Raw genomic sequence first — 15,860 nt, 5'->3', positions numbered from 1 at the left:
CCGGGCTGGGGCGGCCCCGCGGCGGACAGGTGCGTGGCCGGGGTCCCGGGCTCTGCCCTGCGGGGGCGTGGGGGTCCCGGGGGCGCAGGGCCTGGCCCTGACCAGCCTCTTCCCTGTGCGCAGCCCGCCGCCGCCGGCCCGGGACGCCGCGGACGCCCAGGTGAGCAGTGGCCGGGGCGCTCCGGGCTCCGCGCCCGGTGCGGAGCGCGAGGCTGGACAGACAGGGGGGCGGGGGTACGGCTGCGGCGCCCGTTCCTGCCCGGGCCGGGGTCGCACCTGATGGCCTGTTTAGGGCCCTTGCCCCCGAGCGCCGTGACACTAAGTGACCGGGGGAGCAGGGTTTCCGCCGTCCCTCTCCCCTGCCCTGGGGTCCGGCCAGGGCTGACGCCGAGCCCACGCCCCTCGCCCTGCCCCAGAGCCCCCAGTGCCCCTTTCCTCCCAGCATGAGCCCAGGCCCTTCGGGGTCTGGCTGAGCTCTCCGCTGCCCCGACCTGGGAGCACAAGCTGCGCCCTGAACGCGGCACGGGGGAGCAGAGCTGTGGGGTTGGTTTCCAGCTGCCCCGCGGAGCCTGTCGCTCAGCTGGGTGCCCCTGGGGCTGACGCCCACTTTCCTGTTGCAGGGCGACAGACGAGATGTGGCCGCACTGCTGGGCCAGGAGCAATGGCTGCCAGCAATGAGGAGGCGGGTCCGGGCCTGCACCATCCGCCCTGAGCACCTGTCAGCCAGGTGAGCTCTCCCTGCCCCACCCCATTGCGCTGAGCACCCACCCCACCAAGCTCACAGCCCGTTTCCCGCAGGACACTGGCACTGGCGCAGCCGAACCTGCACGGGGGAGCTGCAGGCAGCAAGCGGCAACTTTTTGGCTCGGAGCTGCTGCTGCTCTTCATCCCCCCGCTGCTGCTCAGCCACCTGCTCACGCTGGGGCTCGGGTGAGTGTGGGCAGCTGGAGCCAAGGCCTTGTCTGGGTACGAGGGGGCTGGCCACGCTGCAGCGGGCCCTGCCTGAGCCCTCCCCAGAGCCCGTCGTAGCAGCCTAGAGCCCCAGCGCTTGGCCCTGGCATCTGCCCCCGCCCTCAGCAGCCCTCCTCCTCTCGCTCCAGGATCTGCATTGGGAAGCGGCTGGCAGCCGCCTCGGCAAGTCCCCTGTGAGGCGCTGGCACCATGAAACAGAGACCACCTGGACCAGCCCTGCACTCCTGCCCGCACACCGGTCCCCTGCCCCTGCCCCTGCCCTGTGCGGGGGATGCCGCGAGGCCCCCGCCCCATGTTGTAGATGTCCTGTTGGCCAATAAACGTCCCATATTGGCTGCTGGCTCCAGGCTGTCTGCCTGCAAGGCCCAGCCCTGGCCCTACTGCCCTCAGCACGGACACAGCAGCTGCATCCAGTCCCTTTATTGGCGCTCATGCCTTGGCGGTGGGTACAGCAGCCTCCTCCAGGAGGGCCTGGGGAGCCCGGCGGAGCAGGGGGTAGCAAGTGCAGAGCATGGGGCTGTGCCTCTCCTGCGCTGCAGCTCCTGGCGCAGCCTGGCCCACAACGGCCCGATGTCCCAGTTTTGTCCTGTCGCTGTCTTCCTGGAGCCCCTGGTTTGTGTGGGGTGGGCAGAGGGCTCTGGTCCAGCCTGGGAGGGGCTCAGTGATGGATGCTGCGGACAGCTTCATGCAATGCAGCTGAGACTGAAGGAGCGTGAGGGAGCTGGGCTGCACCGGGGTGGAGATGGGCCCAGCCTGGGCAGCCCGCAGAAGGTCATTCAGCACCAGCAGCCCCAGGGTGCAGCAGCACCGGCAGGGCCTGGGAAGCTCAGGGCTTGGGCTTGGGCCTGGCCCCTGCAGTGCTGCCAGGTGCAGCCAGGGAGGCACTGGGGTCCCACTTGCCCTGTCTCCACCCGTGGCCCTGGGGAGCGCCCAGGCAAAGGAAGTGCTGCCCTGACTCTGCCTCCTGGGGCAGCAAGGGGCTGGGGTAGCAGGGCCCTGTGGGACCTACTCGGGCTGCCTGTGCCAGGCTTGGGCTGGAGGGCGTGCAGGAGCAGGCACCGGTGCGGTGGCAGTGGCAGTCACGGTTGCGGTCACCCTGTCCCAGGCGGCCTCAGAGTTGCGACATGCGCTTGAGCTTGGGGGGTGGCGGGGGCGGAGACTTCAGCACTTTGCTCCCCTCCGGTGGCTGCAAGGGAATGGAGCTGTGAGGATGGGCCAAGGGCCAGGGCAGGGGAGGTGAGGGGTGGGGGGCATGGACAGTACCTTCCCCGGGCCGGGGCTGTCGTTGGGCTCCAGGAAGGTCTCGTACACGGTGGGGCTGATCTTCTTGGGCAGTGGCGGGGCCCGGCTGGCGCTCTTCACCCGTCCGCCAAAGCCCGTGGGGGAGCCCAGCACGCCTGTGAGAGACCAGGCACCTGAACCACCCCTGCCCCATTCTAGCTGCTCCCGTCCCTGCCCCTCGGCTGGACCAGCTAGGGGGCAAGGTGAGGGGCTCTCTGCCACCAGGGGAGGGTCGTGGACACTGGGGATGGGGAGGGACTGGGGAGAGGCACCGTGGCCCCTTCTGCAGACCCGGGGGGCCCGTGCCAGTGGATATGGCCCCAATCTACCTTGCTGGGTGCTCTGCGTGACAAGTCCCTGCATGGAGCCGCCCAAGGGAATAGCACGGGGGGCGTGGGTGTCTGGTCCCTGGGGCTGCAAGGGCCATCCCTGTGGTGCTGGGTGGGATGGCCGGTCTGTACCTGTGGCGCTGGGGTCCCGGCTGGGCAGGGGCTGCCTTGCGTCTGCGCTGCCTGAGCCGCTCTCACTCACGTGCCGGGACTGCCTCCGCTTGTCGTCCTGGGGGCACGGGGCTCAGCTGAGCTCGGCCGTCTGCAGCACACCCTGCCAGGCACCAGGCCCGGCTGGGATGGAGCCCTGCTGGCTGCCGCCCGGCCCTGGAACTCTGCCCGCGTGGCCGCCCTGCGAAGGCAGGTACCCAGCCCTTGCCCCCCACCCCCCCATGGCAGATACCTTGGCGTCCAGTGACTCTGAGATGGACTGGCGCTGATCCTGCCGCCGGTACCCGAAAAAGGCGCTGCCACGGCTCTCCCGGCGCTCGCTCCGGCGCTCCTCAGGCTCAGGCAAGCGCTCAGGGCTGCGCAGCACTGGCTTCCTCGGCTGCAAGGTCTCGGTGCTGCAGCACAGGTGCCATGGCCCGGTGAGGGAGGACAAGGCTGGGTGTGGGCAGCACGGGGCTGGGTGGGCCCAGTGGGGGGTGGGTCAAGGGTTACCTGTTGAGTGGGCGGCTGGGCTTGTCCAGCTCTGGGCAGCGCAGTGTGGAGCGCGGGCGGCCGCCTCGCCGCTCCTCCAGGAAGGGCTGGGACACAATGGAGCCGTGAGGGCAGAGCAGCATGGGCTGCCCCCCTCCAGCTCTCCAGGGGTGGGGGGCATCCCTTGGCACTGCCCACCAGGCCTGAGGGAGGAGGCTCTGGGTCCTCCGGCTCTACTCCATGTGCACGGCCCCAGGAGCCGCCAGGCAGCGCGCCGTCAGGGTTTGCCCCCAACCCCACTCCCCGCCCTGAGGGCCCTGCGCTCCCTGGGTGGCTGCAGCCGGGTGCACCCCAGGCTGGTGCCAGCAGCAGGGTCCATGCCCCAGCCACGCTCCCAGCCGGCCCCCTGCTCCCCCCACCCTGCCGCAGGACAGAGCCACCCATGCCTCTGCCTGGTCTGGCATCAGTACTGCTGCAGACGTGCCTGGGGCCCGTGCCCCCCGGCCACCGCAGTATTGCCGGCACTCACCAGGTCCCGCGTGCCGTACTGGCTCTCCACCTTGGCACGCAGCTGGGCAAAGCACTGCTCCATGCGCTCGTGGAAGGGCCGCAAGTCCTCGCTCACCTTCCGCCCATGGATGCGGATGCCCTCGGTCAGGAGCGGGATCTGTGCATGGGAATGGCCGTCAGTCTCACCTCTGCAGCCTTGGCGCCGCGGAGAGGGAAGCTCCCGGCTGCGAGGCAGGGTGCACCCACCCGGCTCAGGCTGGCAGGAGCAGGGGTCGCACAGCCCCCCGCATCAAGCCTGGGCATCCAGAGCTGCAGGCCAAGGAGGAGGCCGGGGTCCTACCTGCCAGGCGATCAGGTCCTTCAGCCTGTCGATGCCACCCTGGTCCTCAGGGTGCTCCTGCAGGTAGCGCTCCTGGAAAAAGGCCTGCAACCGCCACCAGCTCAGGGCCTGCTTTTGGTGCCCGCAGCCGCCTGGACCAGGCTAGTGCCTCCACCCCGGTGCCGCCCTGGGCCTCCTGCTCTGCCCCACGGGGCTGGGCATGGGGCAGCCTGCAGGGCCGCACCCTCACCCATGCCACTCGCTCCCTGCCTGATCTCCTGCCCTGCCTGCTCTGCTCCTCACCCTGCACTGATATACCACTCTGCTTTCTGCCCCCTGCCCTGTGCACCCTAATCAATCTGCTGCTCTGCTTTGAGCTCCCTTTCTGCACCCCGTGTGCTCTGCTAATCTACTTTCTGCTCCCTGATCAATCTGCTGTGCTGCCTGCCCCCTCCCCAGTCTGCCGTGCCCGAGCTGACAGAGAGACCCAGCTTTCACAGGTGTACACCGGCTCCATGGACACAAGGCAGGCGCATGGCTGCAGGGAACGTCTGAGGTGCAGCTCCATGGAGGGGGGTCAATGCGCCAGGCACAGACCAGGGTGACACATGTGGAAAGATGGCCAGCGTGCGCCGCCCGCAACGCAGGCCAGGCTGTGGCACTGGGGCCGTGGGCCACGCAGAGCCCAGGAGCCAGTGCAATTTGCTCTGGGAGAAAGGAGCAGGACCATGGCCCTAGCCGTGGCTGCAGCGGGGTGCGGCGTGGGCTGATGCCACAGCACTGGGCACCACATCCCATGGACGATCACCCCCACGGGCTCCTCCCCTGCCCTGGCCGTGGCTGGGACCCTCAGGCACCAGCGGCCCTGGGGGTGCCCCAGCCAGCTGCACGCACCGTCTCATATTTGGCGAAGCCACCCATGACGGCAGGGTCCACGATGCCATTGAGCAGCATGGAGAGCGGGTTGACAGGCAGCCCGGGCTCTGCCTGGTGCCGCTGGATCTCGGCCAGGATCTTCTCATTGGTTTTCCTCATGGTCTCAATGGCATTCTCCAGGGGGCTGATGTTGGTCTGGGCCAGGAGCAAAGGAGACGGCCCATGGCAGCACAGCCAGGGCCTGCAGCCTGCAGCTCACCCAGGCTAAGCCACCACGGGCTCTGCAATGCGCAGGGGCCAGGCTAGGCCTGGGGGCCCTTGCACAGAGCTCAAAGAGTGTGCTGTGTGGTGTGGGTGCGGGTGCTTTTGGGCCTTGCTGGTTGTCCCCCACTTTCAGCTCCATGTGTCAGAGGGTTTTAAGGTGCTGGTGCTGCTGCAGCCCGGGCTGGGGATGGGGCTGGGCTGTGCCCATGCTCCTGCTGCACCGATCCTGCAGGGTCCTGGTGGAGGGTCTCACCCCCGCGCTCAGCCCCAGCCCCATGATGCACTGGGCCAGGCAGGGATTTCCCTCCTGCTCAGACTGGTCCACACTGAGGGGGTTTCCCTTCCTCTGCATGGCCTGGGCCTGGGCTCTCTGCAGGGCCCATGACCCCCCCAGCAGCAGCAGGATGTTGGCAGCCGTGGCCCCCTGTATCCTGGGGGCGGGGGCGATGCCTGGGGCTGTCAGGGGTGACTGTGTCATGCTGGACAGTGGGTCTGTCTGAGCTGGTTTGGACGGGGCTGATCCTGTCGTGGGCCTGGCACGTGCCCGCTGCCCGCCCCCTCCCAGGCTCACCGTGACGGTAGAGATGACCACGAACCAGCGCAGGATGCCAGGCAGCGGGTAGGCCGTTGTGAAGGTTGTTCTCTCAATCCACATGGTCTGGGGGGAGACTCGGCTGTCAGGCGCCTTGTCCGGAGGCTGTCCGGCCCCTCCCACATGATCCCTGGCCTCTCTGGCCCGTCTCCCCCCAGCTCCCTAACCCGTCCAGCCACCCTGGGCTCTGCTCACCGCAAACTCGTTGTCCGGGTCCTTGGGGCCCTTCCGGAAGGGCCGGGAGTAGCTGAACTTCTGGATGTGGTTGGCTTTGTAGAAGCTATGGAGGAGGCAGAGGATCCCGCGGACGGGCACAGCCGAGGCAGAGGGTCAGGACCCTGCGACTGGCCCTGGCGGGACCACCCCACTCCCGCGGGTCAAGGCCCAGGGTTGCAGGGCGGGGGTTGGGCGGGGGGAGCCGGGCACTCACTTGAGGATCTGCTCGGGGACATTCTTGTCCTTGAAGCGCTCGCTGGGCTCCTCGACCGGCTGCACAGTGAAGCACTGGATGTCTGCGGGAGTGAAGGAGCCGCCAAGCAGGCACAGGCGCAAGTACGCGGGGCCAAGGGCACCCGACAGGGCGGGGCCCGGCCAGCAGGACCCCGGGCCTGGGATATGGGGTCCCCGCAATGCTTCCCCAGCCCACCCTGTGCTGCCCCTGCCCACGTCCGCGGGAGGATACACTGCCCGGGGGAGTCGGTGATGTCGGGCCCCGGTGGGGCCGTGCTCTGCAGCTTCTCAGCGCTGGGGAAGGGGCTCAGCAGGTGCAGCTCAAAGTCCTCGCGGCGCTCGTACTCCTTGCCCCGGTAGATGAACACCTTGTTCTGGGGCAGGAAGGGGGTGGATGGCTGCTGGCCCCAGAGTCTGCGCCTCTCCCACCCCGGCATCAGCCTCGTGCCCAGCCGGACTTATCAGGCATGGCCAAGATTTGCTCCTGAGCCCGCGGCCGGGCCCTTTGGCGGGGCAGGGGCAGGGGTCACTAACCCGCAGGAACGGCGGGAAGCCTTGCCCATAGTAGCCCACGGCAAAGTACTCGGGGTTGGGCCGCAGCATCTTCAGGATCTTCTCGTAGAACTTGGCCTCCCGCTTCTGCTGGGAAGACGCGCAGCGCTGCACCGGGAACGGGGCCAGCAGTGCCCCCGGCCTGCCCCCAGTGCGGCTGGACAGTACCCCCAAACCCAGCCGCACCAGCCCAGCCCTGCCGGTGCCCCTCCCTCCGACCTGCAGCCCCTGCCCCACACCGGGTGCCCCCACCCCGCTGGGGCCTCACCAGGATGTCACTGAGCATCTCGTAGTCAAAGACCTCGCTCTCGTACTGCGCCGCCAGCTGCTTGCAGATGTGAATGGCCTCCTCCCACATCTGCGGGCGATGGGCAGTCAGGGGTTGCCGTGGGGACAGGGCGGCTATGGGGGGCAGGTGCCGCTGCAGCGGGGTGACCTGGGGCACCGGGGAGCGGGGCCTGCCTGGCCCCGAGTGCCCTGGGGCAGGACCCCCGAGCCCCAAGCCTGCCGGCCCAGCTGTGCTGCCAGCGACACCCGGCAGGTGGCACTGGGGGCCCAGGCACGAGGTGAGGAGCCAGAGCCGGAGCCGGAGTCGGAGCCGGGAGGCAAAATTAGAGGGACAGAGACAGAGAGATGGACCTGGGAGCAGGGGGCAGCCAGGCTGGGGCTGCGGGGACTGGCCTGTCCAAGGCAGCCTTGGCGCCTGGTCCTGGGTGCGAGCCCCTGCGCTGCCGCGGGGCGAGCAGGGCAGCACCCCTTGCCCCTCGTCCCAGCCTGGCCCTGGGCAGTCCTTGCCCCTGCAGCGCAACACCTGGGCTCCAGCGCATCACGCTCCTGCCCGGCCCGGTGCAGCCTTCGACACCTGGCCGGACTTGGCTCAGCTCCGGGGATCCCGCTTTGGGTCCAGCCTCCCCTGGGCCATGTGGGCTGGTGACACACCCCCACTAGGCCGAACTCCCGCATGGACCCTGACAATGGAGACGGGCCCAAGGCCGAGGGCGGCGCCAGGCCCCAGAGCGAGGGTCGCGGGGGAGGGTGATGCTCGCCTTGCCCTGGTCGAAGTAGTCGATGATCTGGTTGTAAAGCGCCTCCTTGAGCTGGCGCTGCGTGTGCAGGCTGCGGCCATGCAGGGCCTGCGTGGGCGCTGTGTTTGGCTCGTCTGACCACTGCAGAGAGGCATGGGCGCCCATTACCCCTGCCCGAGCAGCCACCGGTTCCCCGGCAGCCTCCCCCCAGCTCCAGCCCACCCCGCGGGGCTGCTGGAGCTTGGCCCCGGTGCGCGCCAGGAGCTGCACACCTTGAGCAGCTGGGCATGCAGCAGCAGGGTGTAGGCCGCCTCCGTGTAGTTCTCGTAGCTGACATGCAGGTCCTTGAGCTTGTACAGGTACCTGGGCGAGAGGCGGCGTGAGCCCTGCCCGGACACCGCCCGGGCTCGGGCTCCCAGCTCCCTGGCATTGCCGGCACGGGGCCGGCTGCGCGGGCGGAGGAGACCCGGATCCGGCTGGTACCCATGGGGCAGAGGGGTGTCCCCATCCCTGCCAGGAGAAGAGCCTGGGGTGGCTCTTACCGGATGTACATGGCCTGCCGGTCAATCTCCTTGTAGAAGTTCTGGGGGGAGAGGAGTGGAGCGGGTCAGGACGTGAGCAGCCGCGGACAGGAGCTGAGCACTGCCCCCTCCCCGCGCCCCCAGGCAGTGAGGCATCTCCCGGGCCTGGCGCCGAGTCCCTGAAGCGTCATCCCGCAGCCAGCTCTGCCCCGCGTACAGGATGGGGCCTGGGGTCCCGGCCTGCCCGGCGGGGGCATCTTGCGGCAAGGCAGAGGATGGTGCCCCTAGTGCTGTCCCCGGCACCCAGGGCGGGGGCGATGCCTGGGGCTGGGGCTGAGCCACGGTGACTGTGTCGTGCGGCTCCAAGGTCGGACACGGGTTCGTTTGCGCTGTTTGGACGGGGCTGATCCTGCCTCACGCAGGGCTGGGACTGGATGCAACCCCGCAGGTCCCTGCCCGCCCCGCAGCTCCGTGATGTTAGAGAGGATCCGGAGGCAGCAACAAAGGTGACAGAGGGCTTAGAAAGCAAGTCCTGGAGGAGAGGCTGAAGCAGCCGGGCAGGTTCAGCAGAGGGGCCTGAGAGCAGTCTGCAGATCCCCAAAGAGCTGCCAGAGATGAAGGGACAAGCAACCTCTCTTGCTGCAGAGACGAGGACACAAACCAGTGGCCTGAACTTGCAGCAAAGCAATTTTAGGCTGGATATCAGGAAAATCACCTTCCCTGTCCAAGCAGGGTGGCGGTGGGAGAGACACGGGGGACAGGGGGACTCTCCATCACTGGGGGTGGCCCAGGAGAGGTTGATGAGGCAATGGTCAGGGAAGACCATCGCCCCAAGCCACCCCAAATGGAGAAAGAGTCTACTGCAAGCATCCCAGTGCTTGGAGACCCAAGATAGAGAAGGAGCGGCTGCTATGGCCCAAACCACGATCCCGGGGCTGCCCACCCCACGTGGACACACACCTGAGCTGCGGCCGAGCCTGTTGATCCCGGCTCAGCCTCGGCAGCCATCTCCAGCCCTACAGACAGGACAGAAAGCGTGCGAGGCACAGGGAGCACACAGACCATCCAGGTGTGGCCCAGATGCAGCAAGGACGAGGACGTGGGGGAGAGGCAGAGGCCAGAGGCCCGGGGCAGCGAGCGCTGGGCATGGCAGGGGCCACCGTCAGGAGCAAGCCAACGAGGTGTGTCAGCCACCTCCATCCCCAAGCGCCGGCGCAGGACACCGCAGGGCTGGGGAGCACAGCCGGAAAGGAAAGGAGGCTGGCGCTGCAGGTGGGAGGCTCAGCCATACGGCGCGGCGCGGGCAGCACCAGTGCAGGCTGGCTCGGCATCAGCTGGGGAGGCTCGGGGCGTCCCCCCAGGGCCCGGATGGCTCCGGGTCGTTTCCTGCAGCGACTGGGAGGGGAGGCAGGGACGCGGCTAATTGAACATGCAGACCACACAGAGCCGGGAGTGGCAGGAAGCTCCCCAGAGCGCGGCATCGAATTCACAATGAGCTGGTGCAGCTGGGGACAGTCAGAGCGGGGTGGGCACGGGGCAGCAAGGACAAGGGCAGAGCCCGGCGCTCGGGTGGAAATAACGCACCGCGCTGGCGTGAGATGGGACCGGCTGGCTGGCTGGAGTGGGGCCCGCACCGCAGGGCCAAGAGCCCCGCGCGGCTGTAGCCATCGAGGGGAGAACTGCTAGGGCACGTTGCACCCCTTGCCACCCCGGCAGCCTTGGTGGAAGCCGTGTCCAGCTTTGGGCACCAGGTTTCAAGCAAGATGTGGAGAGTCCTGAGAGGGGCAGGAGTCCTGGCTCGGGAGTGGGGAGGCCAGACGTGCTGGGCCGCTAAGCCGGGGGACAGACAGGGGAGGCGGAGGAGGCCGCACGCGTTAGCGCTCTTTGCAGAGGGGCACACCGGTGCAACGCGGGGCCCGGGGGAACTGGAAGAACTGGAAGGTGGCAAGCGGCATGAGGGCTGCACAGGGGCATCCACATGAGCAGAGGCTAAAGGCCTGCCCATCCCTGGCCTCTCTCCCAGGCCGCCCCGCTCCGCCAGGGAAGGAGCCCTGGTCTCCAGCCTAAATCTGCTCGTCTGCAACCTGGAGCCATGGGTTGGCACCCTGCTCGCTGCAGCAAGAGAGAAGCTGTCCTCCCTCCTCGTATGTGATGCACGAGCCTGGGAGAAACCTGCTCCAGCGGCTCGGCGCTGGCTGGGCTGATCCTGACGTTGGGGATGGGTCTGCACAGGCTGCCTCAGGACATCGTGGGGGCTCACAAAGCCTCAGCAGACGCTGCCAGCAGGCCGGTCCCCAGCTCACACGCTCTGTGCGGACCTGCCTGGGCTGCGAGCAGGGGCTGGGCTGGGCTGGGGTTGTGCTCGGGGGCCTGGGGCTCACCAGCAGGTTGACGGTGCAGCTCATGCTGTAGGTCTTGTTCTCATCGTTCATGACGGCCCGGTAGTCCAGCAGCCGCTGCAGGAGGCCGGTCACCAGCGCTACGAAGCTCTCGCCCAGCCCAGCCAGCTCGGGGTGCTCCCGGCAGCAGTCCAGCAGGCTGGGGGGACAAACCCACTTGCACCGGACACCGGGCCCCACAGCCTCCCCGGGCAGGCAGTGTGGAGCCCCGGGGGCCCAGGCCTGCTCCAGCCGTGGGGCTGGGCCTGTCCCTGGGCTCGGGATGAGCTGGCCAGAGGGGACCACTCACATGCTCTGGAAGAGCTGCTTATACTGCTCGTCGCCGCGGCCACCCTCCACCTCGCTGTCCAGCTTGCGCAGGATCTCATCCTCAAACTGCAGGGGTGCCACAGCCACAGCCTGAGCACGGCCCTTGGGTGCAACCCCCGCAGCCTCGGCTCACGACCCGGCCCGGGCACCACCAGCCCCATCAGGGGCGAAGGGGGAGAGCCGACAGCTCCGGAGTGGGACCCAGTGCCGGCCCGGCTGTCGCTCCCGGGGGCAGGCAGCGCATGGCCAGTCCTGCCCAGGGCCTGGGCACCACCAGGCACGGCTCCCGCCCTGCTCCATGGCCTGTGGCTGTGTCGTGGGCACCCCCTGAGCACAGAGGCGCCAGCCTGGGGGGGACACAAGGGAAGGAGAGGGCTCGGGGAGATGGGGCGTGGGACGCAAGGTACCATACGAAAGGTGGTGGTCAGCTGATACTCGCACAGCATCATGTCGAAGAAGATGGGGATGGTGGATCTGCGCAGCTCCAGCTCGGGTACCAGTGTCATCTCCAGGATGGGGCCCACCATGCCCGGGATGAACTCGATCTTGCGGTAGCCTGGGAGGGGGCAGGAAAGGGCTGGACTGACCTGGCTTAGGGAGGGCGGCTGCCCCGGGGTCCCTCTCCTGCGGCCCTCGGCAGTCCCGGCTCAGGCCTGGTCCCAGGGGGCAGCACCGGGCCCCAGTACCCCACACTGCGGGAAGAGCTGAGCAAGATGCAGCCCAGGTCCCATTGGGCTCAGGGCCAGGGGCAGAAGTGGTGTCCAGCTGCAGCCGGAGCTGGGCACGGTGCAGAGACTGTCCCCTCCCCACGGCCTGACCCCACTCACCGAGATTGTACCACATGTCCCGGATGGCAGCTCCGATCGTGGCTCTCATGTCCCCATACCTGCCAAGAGGAGACGCAGGCTCACCCCAGCCCCAGCCGCCCTGATCCCATGGGGTCAGGAGGGGTGGGAGCCATGCCCCGCGCCAGGAGCCCAGCACCAAAGGGGTGCGGCAGGGATGGGGCGTGGGCCCCAGATGGGCTGGGCACCGGCTCACTTGGCCAGGATGCTGGTGCGCTTCGCTTGCGAGAAATTCTCCAGCTGCAGTGACTCCTGCGTGAGGAAGGCGACGGCCAGGTGGAAGTAGTTGTTCCACAGCTGCGGGGACAAGGGCGCAGGGCCCGAGCTCAGGGGCTGCAGACACCTCAGGGGAGACGCTGCATCCACCCGAGGACTCCCCCCACAGCCAGCAAGGGCCCAGCCCCTCCTGCCCAGGTGGGCTCATGCAGCCCGCCATGCCCTTGCCCCAAGCTCACCTGCAGCTCAAAGCTGTTGCTGCTGAGGAACATGCAGGTCAGGGTCTCGGCGAAGTGGTTGATGGCTCGCAGGAACTCCCTGGGGGTGCGGGGCGAGAGGCACGGGCTGGCTCAGCACCCGGGCAGGGAGCAACCCACGGCTGGTCGGGACCTCGGGCTTGAGGCCCAAGACCCCATCACGGGAGGCTGAGGGCTGGCTAACTCGGGGAGGGCAGAGGGGAGCAACTGGCGTGGCCCCAGCTCGGGGCTGGCCCAGGGTGATGCTGGCAGCCCCAGGAGGGGCCACGCTCTGTGGGATGCCTCCTGTGTGCTCCCACATGCCTCCTGCATGCTCCTACATAGACCCCCTATGGCCCCCTCACCGGTTCTGCACCATGTTCATGACGGTCCAGTCAGAGGGGTACACCGTCTTGCCAATCAGGTCCTTGAAGAGGATGAAGGTCTCCATGAGGAAGTCCTGCTGAGCAAAGGCCCATTAGGCAGACGGTGCAGCTGGGGGGGCCTGTGCCCCAGCTCAGTGGTGGCACTGGCCATTCCCAAGGAGCCTGATCTGGACCGGGGGCTGTCCCAGGGACCACGCTCCCTGCCCGGCTGTCTGGTGCAGGACCCGGCTGGCGCGGCTCCTGCTCCACTTGCCACCTCTGCTGCCTTTGGGCCTGGTCAGACAGGGCGGGCGCCGTACCTGCCTGCTGGGCAGGGTCCAAGGGCCTCAGATGCCTGCAGGGACCAAGTGCCACGGGCTGCAGGAACCCCGGCAGCCTCGCGGAGAACAGACTACAGACGGAGGGACTCTCCATTGCTGGAGGTGTCATGGACAGGCTGAACAGGCTCGAGGCGCAGCGGTGTCTGTGCTCTGCTGTTGGGGGTCCTAGGCTTTGGGGCTATGCTGGTTGCCCCTTTCTCCCCTTTCTGTCTCATGTTAGGGGGGTTTCACCATCCCCCCCCCGAGGCGCTGGCACTGCTGCAGCCTGGGCTGGGGCTGGGCTGTGCCAATGCTCCTGCTGCACCGACCCCGCAGGGTCCTGGCTGGAGGGTCTCACCCCCGTGCTCAGGCTCAGCCCCACACTACACTGGGGCAAGGAGGGATTTCCCCCCTTCTCAGACTGGTGCAGACTGGGGGGTTTCCCTTCCTCTGCAGGGGGCACGGCCTGGGCCTGGGCTCTCTACAGTGCCCATGACCCCCCGGCAGCAGCAGGATGCTGGCAGCCGCGGCCCCCCTGTATCCCGGGGGCAGGGGTGATGCCTGGGGCTGTGCTGGGGTGACTGCATCGTGTTGGACACCAGGTTTGTTTGCGCTGTTTGGATGGGGCTGATCCTGCCTCAGGCAGGGCTGGGACTGGATGTGACCCCATAGGTCCTGGCCAACCTCATGGCTCTATGCTGATATGCCCAGTGTGGCAGTGGGGGTGGGCAAGGCTGGTCTGGTACCGGGTCACCTTCCAGCCCAGCCCTGGCACCGGCAGCAGCTGCCCGCCAGGCACAGGGCTGCACTCACCATGAGGTCTGACCGGGTGGGGAAGGCCTGGATGTAGGCGCTGTAGTGGGCCTCGTCCATCTGGTTCAGGATGGCAGCCATGCAGGCCACATAGTGACTCTGCGGAGAAATGGGGTCAGTGCTGCCCTGGCCCTCAGGGACCCAGCGGCTGGGCTGCGAGGAGGGAGCCACGGCACTGAGGTGCTCCCTGCCCACCCCTGTCCTGCCGCTGCATGCCCTGAGCCCCCTGCACCCCACTTGGCCCACACTCCCCCAGAGCCTGAGCTCACGCTGCCCCCGCCACCCCCATGACAGGGTCTCCCATCCCCAGGGGAGCTGGCCTGGGTTCAGCTCTGGACCCTTTTGCCCCAGGTCTGCTGCATGGAGGTATTGCCACCCTCCCCCACGCCAGTGCCTGGTGTCCTGGGGAGCGGTGCGTTGTGCCAGGTCCCACGGCCCAGCTGCGCCAGCACCCTCTGCTGACCCCACGTGAGCCCTGGCCCTGGGTCTGCCTTTGGCACCTGGGAGCCCCTCCAGCAGACTTGGCACAGGCTGGCCACGGCATGCGCCAGGGCTGGGCAAGTGCCTTGGCTCAGGTGCAGGAGAAAGCCCGTGACCTTCGTGCAACAGCCGGCACGGGTGCAGCGGGGCCTGACCAGATGGGACGCAGGTCACAGAGGGCCAAGATGTCCCAGGACAAGGCCAAGGGGAGGGGTGCACTGGTTCACTTGCCCCCTTCGATTTCTGCTTCACCCCCAGTGGAAACCCAGAGCCCGGCTGCGGCAGCAGCGAGGGAGACGCGTGACTTCACCACCCGTCGTCTCCCCGACCCCTGCTACGTCTGGCACTTCACAGGTGGTAACAACCCTGTCTCTGCTAACGGTCCTGTGCCCGGCCAGCCTTGGCCCTGCCAGTCTGTGTCTGCCCCCGCCCTGGTCACCAAGCCCGTCAGCCCTGCCCAGTTTCTGTCAGGCGACATCCTATTTGGTTTGGCTTTGCTCTCCAAAGGGATCGCGCAGCGCTGGGCCCCGGCGCGTCAGCAAAGCTTCCAGTTTAACCAGAGAAAAGTGCGCCGTGCTCTGCGGGATGACGCCCGCAGCGCCTGCACCGCCCTGCTCAGCACCCTTATCTGCCCCGAGGCCTGGGCCAGTAGCCCCCCGGCTCGTGCTCCCTCCACCAGCCCTGTGCACGGTGCTGGGCGCTGTACCCGGGTCTGCTCAGCGGCGCGTTTCTGAGCCTCTCCCGCCTCGGCCCAAGACGATGTAGAGCAGCCCCTCCTGGCCGGGCCCATCCGCAGGCATCACGCTCGCCCCACGGAGGGGGCTCGCGGCCCGCGGGGAGGGGAAGCTCGGTGCCGCGGGTGACCCAGTCCCGGCCCGATCGGCAAGTGCGGCCGGCGGGAGGCACCGCGGCTCCTGACGCACGGCATGGGCCCGCTCCTACAGACATCACCTGGGACCCGCTCGGGCCTCCCCTCCGCCCCGCAGGCCCCGTCGGCTTGGCCCACCCCCAGCCCCCGCCAGCCTGGCCCTGCTGCAGCCTGCACAGCTCTCCCTGCGGCTGCACGCATGTGACCGCTTCCTTTGGTGGACGCCGGTCCCAGGCCAAACCCTGGTCCGAGTTGTCCCAGGCCCTGCGTCTCCCTCAGCGTGGTCCCGTTCGGGCCAGGGGCGCGTGAGCTGAAGCCTGACAGCATCCCGACCGCGAACTGCAGCCTTGCGGCCCTCAGCAGCCTTGCCCGCAGCACGGGGGTGCCCTCGGGGGCGAGCAGACAGGCCTGGGGCACGCGGGGCAGCCTGCGCCGTGGGGCGGGGGCGGGGGCAGGCCCAGGACGGGTTCGTGGGCTCGGCTCTGCCGAGGCTGGCAGCAAAGGGCCCCTGCCGTGCACAGACGGACCCACTTCCCCGCAGGCAAAGCCTGCTGCGCCCTGCCTGCCCGTCGGCGTGCGGGCAGCCTGCCCCGCCCGGCACCTCCGATTTCACCCCCACACGGCTGAGGCCGGCCCCGCCCAGGCAGGGCAGGGACCATGGGCAAGCAGCGCGCGG

At 68.4% G+C, this 15,860-nt stretch overlaps 2 protein-coding genes across 2 annotated transcripts in view; one reads left to right on the top strand and one right to left on the bottom strand.

The window, feature by feature from the left end:
• The first annotated feature begins 6 nt into the window (after positions 1-6).
• LOC109324505 (BCL2/adenovirus E1B 19 kDa protein-interacting protein 3-like) lies at positions 7-1,380 on the top strand. The gene is made up of 4 exons (XM_019556522.1): positions 7-160; positions 621-727; positions 799-930; positions 1,101-1,380. The coding sequence occupies exons 2-4, from the start codon at positions 675-677 to the stop codon at positions 1,147-1,149; spliced, it is 234 nt and encodes a 77-aa protein (XP_019412067.1). The 5' UTR covers positions 7-160; positions 621-674; the 3' UTR covers positions 1,150-1,380.
• LOC109324490 (dedicator of cytokinesis protein 2-like) overlaps positions 1,378-15,860 on the bottom strand; it is a 106,070-nt gene continuing 91,587 nt past the window's right edge. Inside the window, exons 29-53 of the mRNA XM_019556497.1 lie at positions 13,837-13,935; positions 12,704-12,798; positions 12,342-12,420; positions 12,083-12,183; positions 11,869-11,927; positions 11,449-11,597; positions 11,022-11,107; positions 10,715-10,871; positions 8,355-8,395; positions 8,085-8,175; positions 7,834-7,953; positions 7,056-7,145; positions 6,770-6,874; positions 6,468-6,609; positions 6,216-6,297; positions 5,981-6,065; positions 5,765-5,851; positions 4,948-5,124; positions 4,075-4,158; positions 3,754-3,891; positions 3,246-3,331; positions 2,986-3,148; positions 2,715-2,811; positions 2,236-2,369; positions 1,378-2,158 (exon numbers count right to left, since the gene is read on the bottom strand). Of these exons, the coding sequence (XP_019412042.1) occupies positions 2,084-2,158; positions 2,236-2,369; positions 2,715-2,811; positions 2,986-3,148; positions 3,246-3,331; positions 3,754-3,891; positions 4,075-4,158; positions 4,948-5,124; positions 5,765-5,851; positions 5,981-6,065; positions 6,216-6,297; positions 6,468-6,609; positions 6,770-6,874; positions 7,056-7,145; positions 7,834-7,953; positions 8,085-8,175; positions 8,355-8,395; positions 10,715-10,871; positions 11,022-11,107; positions 11,449-11,597; positions 11,869-11,927; positions 12,083-12,183; positions 12,342-12,420; positions 12,704-12,798; positions 13,837-13,935 (2,622 nt within the window). The 3' untranslated portion in view covers positions 1,378-2,083. The remainder of the gene's footprint in view (positions 2,159-2,235; positions 2,370-2,714; positions 2,812-2,985; positions 3,149-3,245; positions 3,332-3,753; positions 3,892-4,074; positions 4,159-4,947; positions 5,125-5,764; positions 5,852-5,980; positions 6,066-6,215; positions 6,298-6,467; positions 6,610-6,769; positions 6,875-7,055; positions 7,146-7,833; positions 7,954-8,084; positions 8,176-8,354; positions 8,396-10,714; positions 10,872-11,021; positions 11,108-11,448; positions 11,598-11,868; positions 11,928-12,082; positions 12,184-12,341; positions 12,421-12,703; positions 12,799-13,836; positions 13,936-15,860) is intronic.

Source organism: Crocodylus porosus, unplaced genomic scaffold (genome assembly GCF_001723895.1).
Source record: "Crocodylus porosus isolate Cpor-Errol unplaced genomic scaffold, CroPor_comp1, whole genome shotgun sequence".
NCBI classification, from domain to species: Eukaryota; Metazoa; Chordata; order Crocodylia; family Crocodylidae; genus Crocodylus; species Crocodylus porosus.
The sequence above is the reverse complement of the archived record's forward strand: the minus strand, read 5'-3'. Positions and strand labels throughout refer to the sequence as shown.

What these genes read in the sequence shown, in the direction of transcription:
- LOC109324505 (XM_019556522.1), top strand. Translation starts at nt 675, where the DNA reads ATGAGGAGGCGGGTCCGGGCCTGCACCATCCGCCCTGAGCACCTGTCA. An exon ending in CCTGAGCACCTGTCAGCCAG is followed by an intron (nt 728 to 798) that starts GTGAGCTCTCCC and finishes CGTTTCCCGCAG; the next exon opens with GACACTGGCACTGGCGCAGC. An exon ending in CTGCTCACGCTGGGGCTCGG is followed by an intron (nt 931 to 1,100) that starts GTGAGTGTGGGC and finishes CTCTCGCTCCAG; the next exon opens with GATCTGCATTGGGAAGCGGC.